The sequence below is a fragment of the Schistocerca serialis genome, chromosome 1, assembly GCF_023864345.2.
Source record: "Schistocerca serialis cubense isolate TAMUIC-IGC-003099 chromosome 1, iqSchSeri2.2, whole genome shotgun sequence".
NCBI lineage: Eukaryota > Metazoa > Arthropoda > Insecta > Orthoptera > Acrididae > Schistocerca > Schistocerca serialis.
Genome location: NC_064638.1, coordinates 746,777,916 through 746,797,136, shown reverse-complemented (window position 1 = coordinate 746,797,136; position 19,221 = coordinate 746,777,916). Strand labels below are relative to the sequence as shown.

The 19,221-nt window shown below is 40.6% G+C and overlaps 1 protein-coding gene across 1 annotated transcript in view; it reads right to left on the bottom strand.

Annotated features, from left to right (window-relative positions):
• Positions 1-1,375: 1,375 nt before the first annotated feature.
• LOC126428695 (U3 small nucleolar RNA-associated protein 18 homolog) overlaps positions 1,376-19,221 on the bottom strand; it is an 88,176-nt gene continuing 70,330 nt past the window's right edge. The window contains exons 8-11 of the mRNA XM_050090414.1: positions 15,737-15,905; positions 8,061-8,359; positions 1,656-1,795; positions 1,376-1,564 (exon numbers count right to left, since the gene is read on the bottom strand). Of these exons, the coding sequence (XP_049946371.1) occupies positions 1,540-1,564; positions 1,656-1,795; positions 8,061-8,359; positions 15,737-15,905 (633 nt within the window). The 3' untranslated portion in view covers positions 1,376-1,539. The remainder of the gene's footprint in view (positions 1,565-1,655; positions 1,796-8,060; positions 8,360-15,736; positions 15,906-19,221) is intronic.

The following is a 19,221-nucleotide window of genomic DNA, read 5'->3' as shown; positions in this document are numbered from 1 at the left end:
AATTACTTTCAACAGAAACATTTTTAAATATATTTGTGTCTTTTTGTCCCACACTTGACAGAGAATGTTTAGTCAAGAAGCATATATCACATCAATATCTACTGGTTCATGGTTTTACAGCTGAGGAAATACTTAATCCTTAAAGACAAACTAACAAATGGACAAATGATGTTTTGTTTTGTTTTTTCCTTTTCTAACTAGAAATTAAAATTATTGCCAATGACTTATTGATTTTGTATTCTTAGAAATTTGAAAAGCTTTGCTAGAATACTACAATGATGTCTTGTATTGAGAGGGAAAAAAATCATGTTATTTATCTAACCAGGTTTGTAAATGAACTGAAAATTTCTTGGCAGATATGACACATGACCTTAACACACAGTAGAATAGAAAGTACCCTCTGTCACACTGTGTATAGATGCAAAAGATGTTACAAGTAATGTTACCAATACATTATGATTTCTCTATGTATCTTAATTAGCAAACTTAAGTTATAAATCTGCATTACAACCATTATTGAGAATTCGTTGGCTCTTATTAAAGGGTTCTCTTTATCTCTTGAACTACTGTAATGTTCTCTATACAGAATGTTAAGAACGATCCAGCACTGTCTTAAGCAAAAGGTTGCAAATGACGAAAATAAGCTGAGGGTCTCTTAGTTTACAAACTAACACCTCTTTTATCAAATAAAAAGCGAGAAGACCTAAATCACCTACAACTGAGTTGTTATGTACAAAAAGAGAGCAAGAACAAAAATAATTGCTTCATATTAATTTGTCTATTGGAAGGGAGCAGCAATGGAATTAAATGGAGGGATGAAAAGGCAACAGACTCTACTGAAACGAAAGGCGGCAAGAGCAAGGCCATTAACATGGGATAAGGTTACAGGATCTAAATCAACAAGACACAGCTGGGAGGGTATGCAAAAGATAAACTGCATAGAGGAAAAAGACACTGACAACAAGAAACGGTGAACACTGTAAAGCCAAGTTGAGATTAGATGCTTGTATGCTGAGAGGTGTGCCAGATGGAGAAGCAGCAAAGGAAGGGCTAACATAACAGTTTCAGGGCATCAACATTAATGCTGATGGGACAGAGCAAAATGGCTGTTGGCAGAAACAGCTATTGTCATTAAAGGACTCATCAACTAGTCAACAATGGCTTAATTTATTTATGGACAGTAAAATATTTGACAATGACTGCTAATTCTTATAGAATGTCCTCTAGTGCTGGTAGGCACTGCAAACAGACTTTTCTCTTGGAGTGAACATAGTTTTGTTCTGAAACAAACATTAATAACTGTAATCAAGTATTGGGTAAAAGGAAGGATTAAAAAAACTGTAACTAATTACACATAAGTGACAACAGTAATAAGTTCTGTAATTATCAGTATATTCACTATTATTTTGTCTTAAATCATTTCACATTTGACAAACATGAGTTACTGATATACACAAATGCAGGAAAAGCGTAATTATGGCAATTCTGTAGTCAATTATCCCATAAATGTTGACTTCATTAAAATAACACTTTTCTTCCTTAGTAGTTCCCGTAGTGTTTCAGCCTGTAAACAGAATAATGGGTCCCACAATTATAGGAATATTTTCCATTTTAACGCTGAAGAAAATATATATGTATATAAAGCAAATACAAACCTGTACAGAAGAGCAGTACTTTTGTTATTTCCCACAGACAAATAACCACTGTTTCTAGAGAAGTTCAGGCACTGTGGCCTGGAAATTTTTGACTCAAATGCTGGAAAATTGCTAAAGACAGTCATCGATGGGAAGTGAACCTGAAACACACAACCATGAAAGCCACAGATTGGTCAAAAATTTTAATATTAAATAATCATAATTTTTCCTGGTAAGCGTGCCAAGAAATAATTGCCAAACATTGTCCCTAGAAGATACAAATGTGTTTCTATTATTATGCCAAATTACAACCTTAAACTTATACTTTCCTGGATTGAAAGTAATCAGCAACTTCTACAATAAAATCAGAAACATTTAACTGAGTAAAATATATTTTACTTCCAGTAGATTTGTAAAATGTAAAGTGAGAAAATTTATTTTGTCACCACAAGTGAAACACAGTTCAATTCACTGAGAGCAAAGCAAAGCTAGAGCTTCAATTACACTGCATCAAGATAGTGGACAACTCAGACCTGAAAATGGAGTCAGGAGAGGTAGCCAGATTTAACAAAAAATGTATTCTGTTTTCAAAGGAGATATCTGTAAATCATTAATTTGCAGTTAAACAGGAATAAGCATGGAATTAAATAAAGCTTGATGAGAGAAGTGCTGCAAATTAAGAATGATGATTAGCAATGACTGTAACAAACCAACGGAAGATGGCAAATAAATGAAAAAGAGAGATGATGACTGTAACATAGAGACTACCATCAAACTGAAAGAGACAGGGCATATAGACAGATGAACATAAAAGAGATGACCTAAACACAGTCATCTGCAAGCCAGCCGACCTCCCCCATCATGCGGGAGATGAACCACCGTGGGTGGGAAAAGGAGACGGTAATTCGGATGCGCAGGAGAACTAAGAACATGGGCAACGTAACTGGCCAGCAGTTGTGCATGCCTAACCTGCAATGGAGGGATTCCGGCCTCCACAAGGACGCTGGTCACCAGACTCGTCGTAAATGCTTCTGTTACTAGACGAACACCACAGTGTTACACTGGGTCGAGTAAATGCAATGCTAAGGGCACCGCCAAACCATAAACCAGACTCCCATAGTAAAGGTGGGATTGAACAAGGGCTCTGTAGAGCTGCAGCAGCATAGAGCGATCTGCACCCCAGTTTGTGTTGCTCAGGCAGCGGAGGGCATTGAGGTGCTGCCAGCACTTCTGCTTAAGCTGACGAAGGTGAGAAAGCCAAGTCAACTGCGCATCGAAAACCAGTCCTAAGAATCGATATGTCTCCACTACAGTGAGTGGATCATCATTAAGGTATACAGTTCTGGTTCCAGATGAACGGTACAATGCCGACAGAAGTGCATAACATATGACTTTGCAGCTGAAAACTGGAAACTGTGGGCTAGAGCCCATGACTGCAACTTGTGGATGGCTCCCTGTAGATGCTGCTCAGCAACACCAGTACTGTTGGAGCAGTACGAAATCCGGAAGTCGTCTGCATACAGAGAAGGTGAGACGGATGGCCCTACAGTTGCTGCTGGACCATTAATGGCCACTAAAAACAGATATACACTCAATACAGAGCCCTCCAGGACCCCATTCTCCTGGATATGGGGGGAACTACAGGAGGCACCAACTTGGACATGGAAAGTACAAACTGACAGGAAATTTTGGATAAAAATCAGGAGTGGGCGTCTGAGACTCCACTCGTATAATGTGGCAATGACATGATGTCGCCGGGTGGTGTCGTAAGCTTTTCGTAAATCAAAAAAGACGGCAACCAGGTGCTGGCATCTGGAAAAGGCTGTTTGGATGGCGGACTCGAGCGACACAAGATTATCTGTGGTAAAGCGAGCCTGGCGGAAGCCGCCCTGACATGCAGCCAGTAGGCCACATGACTCCTGGACCCAACCCAACCGCCGACACACCATATGTTCCAGCAGCTTACAAAGAACGTTGGTGAGACTTAGGAGCCGATAGCTATCAACATCAATTGTGTTTTTACTGGGTTTCAGCACTGGAATGATGGTGCTCTCCCGCCATTGTGATGGAAAGACGACATTGCACCAGATCCGATTGAAGGTGACGAGGAGATGTCGCTTGTAGTCAGATGAGAGATGTTTAATCATCTGACTGTGGATCTGATCTGGCCCAGGAGCTGTGTCGGGGCAATGTGCAAGGGCACTGAGGAGCTCACACTCTGTAAATGGGGTGTTATAGGATTCACTGTGGTGTGTAGTGAACAAGAGGACTTTCCCTTCCAGCAACCGTTTGAGAGTGCGAAAGGCTGGGGGGAAATTCTGTGACGCAGAGGCTCGAGCATAGTGCTCGGCAATCGTGTTTGTGTTGGTAGATAACACACCATTTTGCATCGGTAGATAACACGCCATTTATGTTAACACCTGTCTGGTACCCGAAAACACGTTTGATCTTTGCCCAGACTTGGGAAGGTGACATATGGCACTTTTGGTTGAGACTTCTCTCTTCCAACACTCCTGCTTCCACCATTTGATAAGTTGGCGAACATGGGCATGGAGCCGTTTATAGGCTATGAGATGCTCCAGGGAAGGGTACCACTTATGCCACTGTAGAGCTCACCGACGCTCCTTAATTGCTTCAGTGACTTCCGGCGACCACCAAGGGGCTGCCTTTTGCCAGGGGCATCATGAGTGCAAAGGATCACGTTTTCTGATGTAGAAACGATTGTTGTAGTCACCTGCTCAGCAATCACATTGATATTACCATGTGGGGGAGACTCAATGGTGACAGCAGAGGTGAAAGTTTCCCAGTCTGCCTTGTTTAAAGCCCATCTGGGCAGGCGTCCGTGGGCCTGACACCGGGGCAGTGACAGGAAGATGGGGAAGTGGTCACTACCACACAGGTTGTCAAGTGCTCTCCAGTGGATAGATGGGAGAAGTCCTCGGCTGCAAATTGATAAATCAATGGCTGAGTAACTACCATGAGCCACACTGAATTGTGTGGCGGTCCCAGTATTTAAGAGGCAAAACGCAAAGGTCGAACTGAGACAGTAAAGTTTCGACATCTCTGCCTCAGCCAGTAAGCACAGTGCCACCCCACAAGGGGTTATGGGTGTCAAAATCTCCCAAAAGTAGAAAAGGTTTAGGGAGTTGATCAATCAGTGCAGCAATTACATTGAGGGGTACTGCACTATCTGGAGAAAGATATACATTGCAGACAGTTATATTTTGTGTCGTCCTTATTCTGACAGTCATAGCTTCAAGAGGGGTTTGAAGGGGCACAGTTTCACTACAGACTGAGTTTAGGACATAAATGAAAACTCCAGTTGACACACTATTATAGTCACTATGGTTCCTGTAATATTTTTTATAGCCGCGGAGGGCTGGGGTCCGCATTGCCAGGAACCAGGTTTCCTGGAGGGTAATGCAGAAAGCAAGTGTAAAGATTAACAGTTGCTGTAGCTCAGCCAGACAGTGGAAAAAACTGCTGCAATTCCACTGGAGGATGATGCCATTGTGAGACTGGGAAGGCATGGAACATTCAATGAGGGAGGTTACACCTCAAGGTCACCTGCTGACCTACTTATTGCCTTAGCATTGCGTCGGAGGATCCAGCAAGATCTAGGTCCTCAGCAGACACCAGAACCTCAACCTTATCCTCAGACACAGAGCTTGTAGATAGCAGTGATGTGGGTGCCACCACAATTCCCTTGGTCTTGGGGATGATCTTTTTGGACTTCTCTCACTGTTCCTTGGGCTTCCCTGGCTGGGAGGACCTCACTGATTCAGTCTCCTGGACCGTGGATGAGTGTGAAGCCCTACAACCAGCGGCTTTTGGGCTCTTCAGCCACTGGCGGTGTCATCTTTCCCATTAGCAGAAACCTGGGAAGGGAGTGACCCAAGGGACCCCTTTCTAGCGAGAGGAGCCGAAGAAGACTTACACTTCTCCATCTCAGAAGTGGGGACTGATATCCCTGATGTTTGGGGGTTTGTTGCTCCAGAAGTAGGTGGTGAGGGAGCAACAGGGAGGGAAGTGCCCCCCACCATCAATAGGGCAGGTGTAGTCTTCTGGTTCTGAGAGGGGACAGGAATGTGAGGAACTGATGGGACGAGAACTGTTCTTGCAGCGGCGGCAGAAGAGGTGGTCTAGCCACAGGATGTAGTCGCTCAAATTTCCTCTTAGCCTCAGTGTAGGAGAGTCGGTCCAGAGTGTCATATTCCATGATTTTCCTCGTGTTTTGTAAAATCCTGCAGTTTGGCGAGCAAGGTGAATGATGCTCTCCACAGTTGACACAGATGGGAGGCTGGGCACAGGGAGTATTGAGATGTGATGGGCATCCGCAATCTTGACATGTGAGGCTTGAAGTACAGCAGGGAGACATAAGGCCGAACTTACAGCACTTTAAAAGCACCGCATTAGGGGGAGGGGGGGGGGGGGGGGGGGAAGATATATGGCTTGATGTCACAGCGGTTGACCATCACCTTGACCTTCTCGGACAATGTGTCACCCTCAAAGGCCAAGATGAAGGAACCATGGCAACCTGATTATCCCTCAGACCCTGATGGACGTGCTGGATGAAATGAACACCTTGCCGCTCTAAATTGGTGTGCAGTTCGTTGTCGGACTGCAAAAGAAGGTCCCTGTAGAATATAATACCCTGGACCATATTTAAGCTCTTATGGGGCTTGATGGCAACATAAACATCCCCCAACTTGTCACAAGTGAGTAATGCCCGTGACTGGGCAGAGTATACTGTTTTTATCAAGACTGACCCAGAGCGCATTTTGAACAAGCCCTCCACCTCCCCAAACTTGTCGTCATAATGCTCCACAAAAAACTGAGGCTTCGTGGACATGAAACATTCCCCATCAACTCTTGTACATACGAGGTACCAGGGCGAATAAGCTTCACTGTCATCCTTAGCCTGGCGTTCCTCTCATGGTGTGGCCTGGCCAGGGAGGGGAATGATTTGGAGTCATTTATTACCACTGAGGTTACACTTTGCCCACTTAGAAACTGCTGGCGGCGCACCACCAGCAAGAGATGATGTACTACGCTTCATAGCGTGTCATCCACCCTGATGCCACCCACTCCGACCAGGGGCCCTCCCCACGGGCACCGCCCAGCCTCAGCAACGGCCACCTGGCAGGATGGCCATTGCTGGGAGTCCCGATGCCCCAGGGAGATGGGCATCTACTCCATGGCATATATGGGGAGTTAACGGCTCAGGCGTCAGCAGAGGAATCCTTGTGTTGTCAGGGGGCTACAACCAACAGGGTACATAGCGGCCCCACCACAACAGACTGGCTACCATGCTGGATATGAGGGGCTAAGAAGTTCATGGTCATCATCGGCACAAAAAGCGACACTGCATAGGGCATGGTGGAGAAGGAAGGTGTCCTCGCCCAAGAGATGGAGAATTGGGACTGCAATGCGACGACGAGAAAGTGGACTAAAGATCTCAATGCACGATGGACACGATGCACCATGTAGGGCACCCTTCCCCAATTGGCTCGCTCTGTGGGAAAATTTAGAAAGATGGAGGTCAAACCTGACAGAGGACCATCACATTAAGGTTGAATTGTGTGAGACTACTTTTAATCTCCTCTTACAACAGACAGGAATACCTCGGGCCTATTCTAACCGACCTAGTGAAACAAGTGTAAAAAATCAGGTTGGATAAATAGTGACGTTTAAGTTAGAAATTTGCAATACATGAAAAGCAGTTAAGAGAAACCTGTACTGAGCAGTTTCCTGGATGAAATGAGCTGAGAACATTACTTGTGAATGAGCAAAAGCGAAAATTATTCATACAAATTCAAAGGGAGCACAATAAGCATCACGACCATCCAATCAATTGTCAACAAAACCCCAAAACTTAGGGACACATGACACAAAAACAAGGAGAGACTGCTCGTAAAGACACAATCCTATGAAACTTCATCAAACTGTCATCTTGCTGGGGAATGAAGGTGTTTTACAATATGCATAATGCTTCAATAACTGAAGGTAATTAACATTTTTCACCTGAACAAAATACAATTTTCTGAAGCCATATGCAGTGCTTTCAGGAAGTATATCCTGATGTTCCAAACCCTTCCAAATAAACAAGATAACTGAATTATAGTAGTCAAAGAATAAGTTTGAGTAGAATAACGGAATGTTAACAATGTTCAGTAAATAATATATTGTAAGATACCTAAAATTCTGCATAAACATATTCAAAGTGGTTTAATGTGCACTCCACACAATATTATTAGCATGCAAAATCAAAATTTATAAAACAAATAAATTAACAAAAACACTAAAATAAAAAGTAATTATTCATGTTTGAATACACATATTTGTGATGTATATGATCTGATACCAACTGCCTTCTGACAATACAACACTGTTCCACAGTAAGTATCTAGCAACATAATAACTTACCAGTTTTAAAGCGTTCTTCTTATCATCAGAAGCCATGGCAAGAATCTCAGATGATGAGTTAAACTGCAATGAAGTAACTGCAGTAGTGAGATTAAGTAAGATCTTGGCAGGTCGAGGAGCAGAACTTAATGTGAGGCTTGCTGATTCATATATATTTACGACTCCCGAACGTGACCCACAGGCCAAGTACTGTCCATTAGGAGACAATGCAAGGCTTGAACCAACAATGCAGCCATCATCAACAAATCTATGCAAACATGTCCTGCTTCCCATATCCCAAACATAAACTTCACCACAATCTAAAAGAAAGGAAATTAACCACTCTCAGATACACATAAAAAAGTTTTTATTTAGAATTTATTGCAAATAACAAATAACCCTGAGGTAGTCTCTCTCTCTCTCTCTCTCTCTCTCTCTCTCACACACACACACACACACACACACACACACACACACACTACTGTGACAGTCTGAGGTAAACAGCAATCTTTGTTTGTGTGGCAGGTGGAAATACAGAAGAGGTATAGGTGTGAACAGGGACATGGTGGGGACAGAACAGAGCAGCTAGGTACACTGTTGGGCTGCATAACATCACTGAGCAAGGGGCAGGAAGGATATTTCTCATTTCAAGGCATGATGAGAGGCAATCAAAGCCATGGCGGATAATGCAGTTCAGCTGCTCCAATCCTGGGTGGTATTGAGTCACTAGAGGCATACTAGTCTGGCTGGACAGTGGGTATATGGGGGTACAGTAGATGAGAGGACAGACATGACACAAAACATCCTTTTCTGGACAAGGTGGGGTGGGTTATTTTTGTCTATGAAGGACGTAGTCCAATACCTGAATGTATCTAGCACTCATTTCCATTGTGCCCATTGATCATTAATTGCCATTGTGGAAGGTCTTCAATGTTGTACATCATTGATTGACTGCCTTGCTGTTGTAGTTATGTAAATAAACACTCTGTTAAAGTGACTGGCTTGTATTTCCTTACTTTCTGAACTTGACGGAATTTTGTGGTGCTAAAACTTGTGAACAAGGAGCTTGAGGGATGTCATTGGGCAATACACTGCCACCTTCTTGCCACTGATGGAGGACACAGCTGCTACAATATTAAAAAGGTCCCACAAGTGTGTGCTGTAGAGTAGGCACACTACACAGAAGATTACTGATGCTGACCACTGCTCTTGTGGCTGAGAAGAGAATAACCAGGGCCCACATAGCCCACTGCTGCCATTAGAAAAATACTAGGAAGTATCTTGTCTAACCCAAAAAAGATCATATCGTTGTACATATTTAATTTAAAAATTACTTGTCAATTGGTGTGTGGTAGACATTAGCATCTCTGACCAGTGAATTGCTTCATTTAGTCAGTCTTGGCTTACTTGAAACAGTGAAATATTTTGACAGCATGCACAGCATTTATTTTAAGTGCTAAGAACAACAATGTCCCTTTAAGAGTTACAAGGTTTGGAAAGAACACAATCTCATCAAGAGAGGTCTTGTCATGTGTCTAGTATCCAAACTTGAATAATGTTCATATGACACACTGCAAGAGGATATTAAATATCGCAAGAAATGCTTGGAATAAGAGTTGTTACTTCTCTCACAGCTTGATGACATTTTACACCATCTTATCTCGGATGAGGAGTACAACAAGGACTTAGTTCTTTGCTACGGGTATTCTGACAAGCTGAAACATTCAATTTACGAGGCCCAAAAAGGTATTAAGAAAAAACTTGTCTACTTCTACAGTGACATCATGTGCGACTGATGCAATCTCGTTAGTGGTTCGGATCCCTATGCCAATTAAGTTGCCATGTATTAAGTTTGAACCATTCTCTGGAGACACTGAGACCTGGCCCAGATTTTGGGAACTGTTTAAAAGCTGTATCAACAGGAATGCTTCTATGTCTACTATTCTTAAATACGTGGTCCTAAAATTAGATTACATTAGATTAGATTTACTTTCATTCCAACTGATCTGTAGTGAGGTGGTCCTCCAGGATGTAGAACATGCCAGAAAAACAATAATACATGACAAATATTTACAACTGAAATGAATAAACTAATGTACCTTCCACAGGTCCCAAGTGTGATGACTGACAGTTTTTTTCTTCCCACTATATGAAAGGATCATTTTACAACACTCATTTACTAAGATCGCACTAAATCTAAAATTTAAAAAAAAAATATTTTTTTTTATTTATAAGATAATAATAATATAATAGAATTACTAAAATACTTATTTACAATGAACACATTACTGCACTGAAATGGTGCATAAGTTAGCCACCCACCTACCCACACACACACGCACACACATACACACACACAAAGCAGTTAGTTCTACTGAGAAATTCATCAATGGAGTAGGAGGAGCTGGCCACCAATAAATTCTTTAGGCTTCTCTTAAACTGAATTTCACTGGTTGTTAAACTTTTTATAGCTGCTGGCAAGTTATTGGAAATGTGTGTTCCTGAATAATGATACCCCATAGGTTAGCCCTAACAAGTGGGTGATGGCACAGCACCTGCACAGAACTGGCCCACTCAGAAAATTTACAAGAATTGTGATCCACTCGAGCTGAATCTTCTGAAACTCTTAATACGACACTCACAGAATGCATTAAACACATCCAAGCTCGGGAATACTTAGATAAGTAAGTAAATGCATATGGCAAGGTTCTTGTGCCAAAAACTTTGCGCACTTTCCCTACAGACATTTATCGGCATTGGATAATTAAAATCAAAAGAGAGAAACTATTAAAAAGAAGACATGCTACACACTGCCGTATCCACTCTCAATGTTAACTTGAAGCAAGGTTGTTTGAAACACAAAGACATACCGTGAAGCTTTACTGTGTGTACTGCAAACATAGAGATAATTGAGAAAAAGACTGCAAGACAATAAAGGACATTCCAGAGTGCCTCAAAAAACTATGATTAATAGATCTGGTCTTAATCAAGGCCACACTGTCAAAGACTTTTCGAAGAAAGAAAGAGCTGTCTGCTCTTACTGCAAAGGGAGTCATCATCGAATAATTTGTGATGATTCAAACTATCCAAAGCTACCCCACAAACAATCTGATTCACTCATCATCCCAGTTAATAGGTCAGTGGGCAATGCCATAATGGGATCCACAAGTTTCACACATTTTCAGACAGCAAGCATATCTGTATTAGGGTCAGGAGGAAAGCTTACTCACATGTTGTATTTTGGAAGCAGGCAGCAAACCAATGTTCATTTGCTAAAATCTAGTTGATAATATAAACCTACAGATATCAATATTCGGCCTCTGTCAGTGGATGCATTTGAACCTTCGTTGACATCCATGCCTCGCAGATTTGTGCGATTCAAGTTAAGCAATGCTCATGTTAGGCTCAATGATTTCGAGAGTATACGTAACACCATGAAACATTCAAGTGTGCCCAAAGATGTTGCAATAAATAAAAATTTCCTACACTTACAACTGGTGGATCCCACTGAAGGGAAAGCTGATATTTCTATAGAATTACTTATTGGAGCTGATCACTAACTGGAAATAGTGGAGGAGGCAGTGCCGATATGAATTTCTCCATCTCTAGCACAGTTTCTCTCTAAACTTGGGTGGATCCTCAGTGGATTTTGCCTGGATGTTTCAGCTGAACACACAACCACTAATTCATTAATTTAACTGTTGAAGAACTGAATGACACTACACACAGCTTTTGGGACTTAGACTCTATTGGAATGAGTACCAATCAAGAACGATTAATGAGGGAGAAAGAGGCAATAGTACTGAAAAAGTTTTGGGCAACACATGTGCTTGCGGATCAACGATGAGTAGTTAGCTTCCCTCGAATATCCACTGTTGTACTACCTAATAACTTTCACAATGTTGAGAGGTGTTTTGCTGCCTTACAGAATAGGCTATGCAGAAATGATGACCTAAGATGCACTTATGACAATTTAGTGTGAGAATACGTTAAAAACAACCACAGAGTTGGTTCCTTCAGACGAATCTATTAATTCATTTTATTTGCCTCATCAACTGGGCAAGTGAGAAAGACAGGGAAAGTCTATATGTCACTCAGGTAACCCAAAAATAAATGTAGGTTGAGGAAAAATAATCTGGCAGTTAATGGATTATGACTCTTTAGAAATCATACCTACTTTGTTGCCTGATGTGATTGAGGTCGTTTTAAGATTCTATCTATGACACCTCGTAGTCACTGCCGACATTGTTCAAGCTTTTCTGCAGGTTTCTATACCCTGATGGTAGAGATCGTACTAGATTCTTCAGGTCCAAGCCCAGCAATAAGAAGGTTGAAGAATACATTAATGCAAGGCAAAGAAAAATTTACTGATTCTCATGTCTACCTTTCGACCTCACATCCAGCCTATTTCTGCTTTCAGCAACCATTCATGAATTAGCAGACACTTGTCAGTCCCAGTTCCCTTCCCAGCTGCTTTACTGTATTAGAACATGTTCAGGGATGACTTTGCTGCAGGAAATGAATTGGAAAGCAGCCTCTTGCTATAGCACGAGTTAATTTATGAAGAAAATACAACAGATGTGGTCAAAGTGGGTGACTAATTCACTACAATTATCCACTATTTGGAAGGTGGAAGGAAGATATACCGAAACAGAAGTCACAATTCTAGGGATGACATGGAACTCAGAATAAGGCACAATGTCAGCAAGTCAGCAACAAGTCACCAAAAAATTTTCAGAGACAATTGCAACAAAAAGAAATTTACTACAAGCAACAGCAGGTCTTTATGATCCTGTAGGATTAATAACTTTGATATCCATCACACTAAAAATTCTGTTTCAAGACACTTGGCTGCTCGGACTAGGTTGGGACAAATACTTGCCCCACAACTTATCAGTTAGATGGCTCACCTGGATGCCAAACCTCCCGGAGCTACCTAATATTACTATTCCAAGGTGGAGCCAACTGTCAGAGAATGACAGTACCTACATTAATATTTTCTGTGATGCATCTGAGAGAATATGGCATTGTCTTATATATCACTTCTAGTGGTAACATTGCCAAACTAATGTGCATTGAAAGTAGATTAAGGCCTGTGAAAAAAGCAGTACTTCCTTGGCTTTAACTGCAAGCAGCACTGACATGAGCCAGACTACTACACTACTATTGCAAGGTCAGAACCTTTGACCTTAATAGAGTGATACTTTGGACTGACTCCATTGTAACCCATGGATGGATAAAGGGTGATCTCGCCACTCGTAAAACACTTGTATGCAACTAAGTGACAGAGATACAAACACAATCCACACCATCTCAGTGGAGACACTGTCCACGCAAAGACAACCCAGCAGATTTAGTTTCTTTATTGCCGAGCAATCATCATGTACCTATTGCACCTAAAATTTTATTGGGAGCTAGGAAGTTGGAGAAACTTCCTCAGACTTTACTGATTTAGGCTCCACAATCATTCCATGTAAACAGATCCAGCTCTTAATGGAAATTGTTACGAATCACAACTTACGTTCTCCATTTCAAAAGGAAACACTTTCAGAATATGGACACATGCAAAGAATTCACTGCAGGAGAGACAGCAGTAGCTCATCTTTATTGGATTAAAACTGTGCAGCAAGAATGTCTCTCCTCAGAAATCATCACTATAAGCAAAGGTCTCCCATGTCCTAGCGTATCCAACACAAAATGCTTCAACCTATATTTAGATGGTGATTTATTAGGTTTAGGAGGTCTCCTGCGACATGCCAAGGTGTCTATTGAAGATCGTCATCCCATTATTCTAGAATGAAACCACCACTTCATTAAACTTCTGATCATGTACATGCATTTCAATTTACACCATCTTTGAGTTTGAGTGGTTCTTTTACAACTAGGAGAATCCTTCTGGATACTATACTCTTGTCGTGTGATCAGAATGGTCCTATGTAGTTGTCTTCCCTGTAAAATTGCACATAAGATTGCCGGCCTGCAGATAGAAACACCACTATCAGCTGATAAGAGTGAAACTTCAAAAGCCATTTGCAATTTCTTTAAGTGATTCTGCTCAGCCCCTATACTCAAAATCAGGTATCACTATGAATAAGTGTTACATCCTATTAATCCATCCAGCACAGTGCTATATTTAGAACTAATAACCAACTTGACAACGGACCTCTTCCTATTAGCCTTCCAAAGGTTTATAGGTTGGCATGGTATTCCACATCTACGTTAATAAAGCCAAAACTTCCCATGCAGCTAACTGAGTGGGGCTGTTATCTCTCCTGACAAGACACACCAGTTTGTCGCACAACAGGGTATCACATGGAAGTTAATACTGCCACGAGTGCCTTGATGGGGAAGATGGTGGGAGCAGTTGGTTTGCTCAATTAAATGATGCCTTCACAAGGTACTGGGTCACTGCAGCATGGATGAGGATGGGCTACAAACTATAGTTGCGGACATATAAGCCACCCTCAATTCAAGATCCATCACACAAATTGAGTACAAAATGCTTACCCCAGTTCATTTTCTCCCCACAGACCCTGAGTCACCAAAAACAACAGAATTGTTAAGACAATTTAAGCTGCTGCAGAAGATATCTGATGACTTTTGGAAGTGGTGAAGCAAAGAGTACTTATTGCTCCTTCGCACCTACCATCAAGTTAAGAACATTGGCACGACACTGAAGATCCAGGTTGGAGACATTGTACTTCTTCAAGAGGACGTAGGACTACTTCCCTGCCACATGCGGAAGACAGCAAGAGTGAAAGCACTACAAAGAAGTCATGATGGATTACCTCAAACTGTCATACCAGTTACCCTGGATGTAAATGTTACCAGGGTCATTGCTGTGGAAATTGCCCAGGGTGGGGATGATATGGAAAGTCAGCGGCATTGTACATCGTTGTCCTGAGTATTTTATTTTTGTACCTGTTTGTATAATACTGTTAACTGCCTTGTTGCTGTAATCACATAAATAAACACTACTAAAGTGATTAGTTTGTACTTTCTTACTTTCTGAACTCTACAACAGCAGCCTACACTATATGATGAGCAGTGATCGGTCTTTCCACACTGTTGTTGATCCAACCTGGATTTTCCATTTTTTAATGATACATTCTACCTACTTCAAGAGGCTATTTAGTTGGATCCTTTAATCAATTGAATCTTATAGGAATGCATCTGTACATAAAATTTTACAACTTCGTGTATGATGCTTCTCCAGCTTTTAAATATTAGTGGATAAATTTCTTTGGGCCCCTCCTTTCCCCACCAGACTTATGAATGCAAATACACTGATAGAAGTTATTTTCACAATTGACACTGTATTCAAACTTCTTTGTTACTGGACAGTACATTTCTTTGGAATACTGCGTCAATAAAAGATTCTTCTCATAACATCTCTCACATTTGTAATATCTTCTCAGCATCACACACACTGTTCCCATGCACTGCCTCCAAAATTACTAGCTAAAAAGAAACGAATTTGATCACACAAAGTTTAAAGCTGCCAATATAACAAAGATAAGGCAGCGTATAACTCAAAAGGTGTGAAATTTTTAGTAACATTTTGCAATATATTCATCAACATAATGTTAAAATTACTAATTGAGTCATAAACAAGTATCATGAGCACTTGCTTTTATAATTACTAAATATTACAACAGGACAGTAGTAACAATAATGTTACACAAACTGAATCATACCACCATGAGAAAACAACCGTGACCCATCTGCACTAAATGCGATTGACGTGACTTCTCCATTCATTTTCAATGTGAAAAGATATTCATCTGTGTGGGCAGAAAGGAAATGAATATTGCCAAATTTCCCACTGACAGCTATAAGATGTCCATCTGGTGACATTTCAAAGTTCTGAAAAATAAAAAAATATTGCAATTCAAAAATTTTTATAATTCAGGCATATTGCAAAAACCAATGTGAATACTGATACAAACTTAATATTAACATAACTAAAGCTTTCTGGCTGTTGCTTGACTCAGAGAAACTATTAAGGGTTTTATGAAATAAATGTGCATCAAATCAGCTTTACAGGTACTGCCCATTTTGCTCATAACTAGGACCCAGATTTTTATATTTTTTACAAAATAGATTTTAGTTCTTTATTTTTTCAGAATATCCTCTTTTACTTTTAAACAAACTATTTTAGTCTTTCTGGAGACCATCAATGAAAAAGAAAAGAAATGAACAAATACTGACATACAAAATTTTATTGTAATTTTAACTGAGTTATTCTAGTTCTTTGTTGAAAATAAAAAAAATTAACTCTTCCATATAACAGCACGACCCGTTTCCTAATGCTACAACTACCATGAAATTTTGTATTACATTTTGGTATTGCGGTATACCATTAACCACAGTCTTGTAAAGTGGAACTTATTTCCATTGTGTCTCAGTGCATTTTTGTACAAGAGGTTAATGGTGCAATTTCAATGAAACAATTGCTCATGGCCCCCAATACAATCCACCTTTGAACTTTTCCCCTGAATAATGGTGAACACTTTCCATTTACTCGTATCACAGATTCCTCAGAAGTATATTTAGTGACACCTCTGAACCAGACATTTCTCCAACATATATCTGCAGCTTGGAGCTCACATTTACAGTATTTTTCAGTGGTAGATGTGTGGCCACTAGGTGTTGGAACTGCAACAAGGAGATGTTGGAAGCGAGCTCTTAAAAATGCCAAGGATGCAACATTCTTGTTATTCTTAAGGGCTATCTTTGCTTTCTCAATAAAAGCTGATTCACTAGAGTCTAACGTGTCTACTGCCTCTGTTTTTTTTTTTTTTTAGTAGTGTTTGACACAATACAGAGCCTGTATACCAAGTATCGGGAACGATTTTTTCCTTATCTGACGGTACTTCGAACCATGCTTGTTCGATGTGGGGGACGTGACCTTCAACACATGCCACGTTTGCCAGTTGCCTGTTAGCATTTTTTCAGGTGAGATCGTGTTTTTAGTGTAGCTCAGTTGAGTGACACAGTGCAAGTGCAAAATGCAGCGAACAACTGAACAGCGGTACATCACCAAATTTTGTATTGGATTAGGGAAATCTGGTATGGAGACGGCCATGATTCGCCAAGTGTTGAAGGATGAAAGCACGTTACTCAACCCAGGAACAAAGCGGCAAAGTTACAAATGGCACACTGCGGCACCACCTCATCCAAACAAGCTCGAATGAGCAAATCCAGAGTGTTAGCTATGCCCAATTGATCATACAGAAAAAATTCTACTGGGATAGAATTCTTTCACCGTTGCTCCCACCTTTAACATACAGGCAGCACAGTCTGTCACCAACAGCAATAATTTCTCATCCCTATCTTCTCCTGGCCATAGGATGCAAAGGACATTCATGACAGTGAGGGCTACAGTACTAGGCTTCAGCTTCTATACTGGAGCAGGTGGGGGTTTCCCTGGTGCCACAGAATATAATTTCCCCCACTACATTAGCTATAAATCTGCCATAGCTGCCAGCAGTTTCATCGACTGAAAGCCAAATATAGTTGTCACCAAAGGCTGTTTTAATATCAGCAATGTGTTTCAAATCATTTCTGCACTATGTCTACTCATTTGGTATACTGTGGCTGCTGATATTTTCCAGGAAGCCCTTAAAAGTATGTTCTTTAGCAGATTCCAGGGTGCTTTAGCTGACACTCAAGCCTCATATAAGTTTAGATTAAAGCTGTCAACTGTGCTAAAGGATATTAATGGTTGAATTTGTTGTTTGTTCTTCTTCCTAGTGATGCTCGTAATGTGAGCTGTGGAATTTGTGTGATGTTGAAGGAAAAGTGACCTTTTGTTATTTCTAAAATTAAAAACACACACACACTAAGAAATGGCAGTAACTAAAAAATAAAAACATGATAATGTAAAATATCAACTTCAATTGAATCACATACACATCTGTAAACAAATTCTAAATTTCAACTTGAAAATCTGAGGGAAGAAGACTAGCAAGAAGACTGTCGTGCACCTCACAGGGAGCCATTTCTATAACTTGAGAAGATCAACGATTTTTAATTTACAGTTCTTGAAATCTGTAAATGAAATGGCTGAATGGTGATTTGTTTTCAGTGACCTTTTGATTTTATTGCATACTTCACTCCCATTTACAATCATTACTGTAAAAACAGGAAGAAGAAGAAGAAGAAGAAGAAGAAGAAGTCTGCCTTATCTGTTCCCAGAACTTTTGTCTCTATGAAGTTATTTTTCTCTGCTTGCTGATATTTTAAAACCAAAGCAATCAGACCAACTGCTTGATTACAACAATGTTAATAATTGAATATATTTTATTTTCTGATATTTGTTTCAATTGAGCCATATACATTCTATTAGTTCACTCTGGCTTAATTCTAAAGATAGCTGCAGCATGATTCTCAGGATCGCTGCGGCACACCACAACAGTGTAGCCCCACCGAATCTAACTTAATTTGTGTCATGCTCACCCAGTTCCTTCATTCTCTACCATAAATTACATGTTTCAAATGATCGTGAAAATTTGGTGAAATTTGTGAGATGCTCGCTATAGTGCAAGGAGTTCAGATACGTTACTTCACGTGGCATATTCCAATGACAGAACAAATGAAATAGACCATGTTCAGTACTATACAGGCCTTTTAAAATGAATGTCTCATAACAGTGTGTCTGTTGGGTGAAAGAAAGAACGTGGCAATTGTTATAACTGCAACCAGGCTCAGTGTCAATAGCTTTAGTGGAACTATCTGTAGGAGAGGATTGATTCTGTGGAATGCCAAGTGAATACTGTACATTTCATGTGGACAACATTGGCCATTGCTGCAACATTTGTTAGTGCATTAGAAATATAATTAATACACGTATAGTACATTACTGTCACCCTTTCGCCCAGCAGATGTAGGAGAGATGTACAAGTTCTTTGATTTGTTTGTTCCTGTAGCACTGGAACTATGTAATTCTGCACATATAATCTTATTTAAATATTATGTAGTTCTCTCAGGGTGTCTACGTGGACAAAGAAAAAAAATTCCCGGATTTTTCCCGGATTTCCCGGTTAAAAACACACTTTCTCCCTTTCTCCCGGGTGACAGTATATTTTCCCCTATCACTTCTTTGAATGGTTATGGTTTTGAACATGGGCGTACAATTTCCTGGCACTTTAGAAAACGAAACTCGGAGAAAAAGACACGT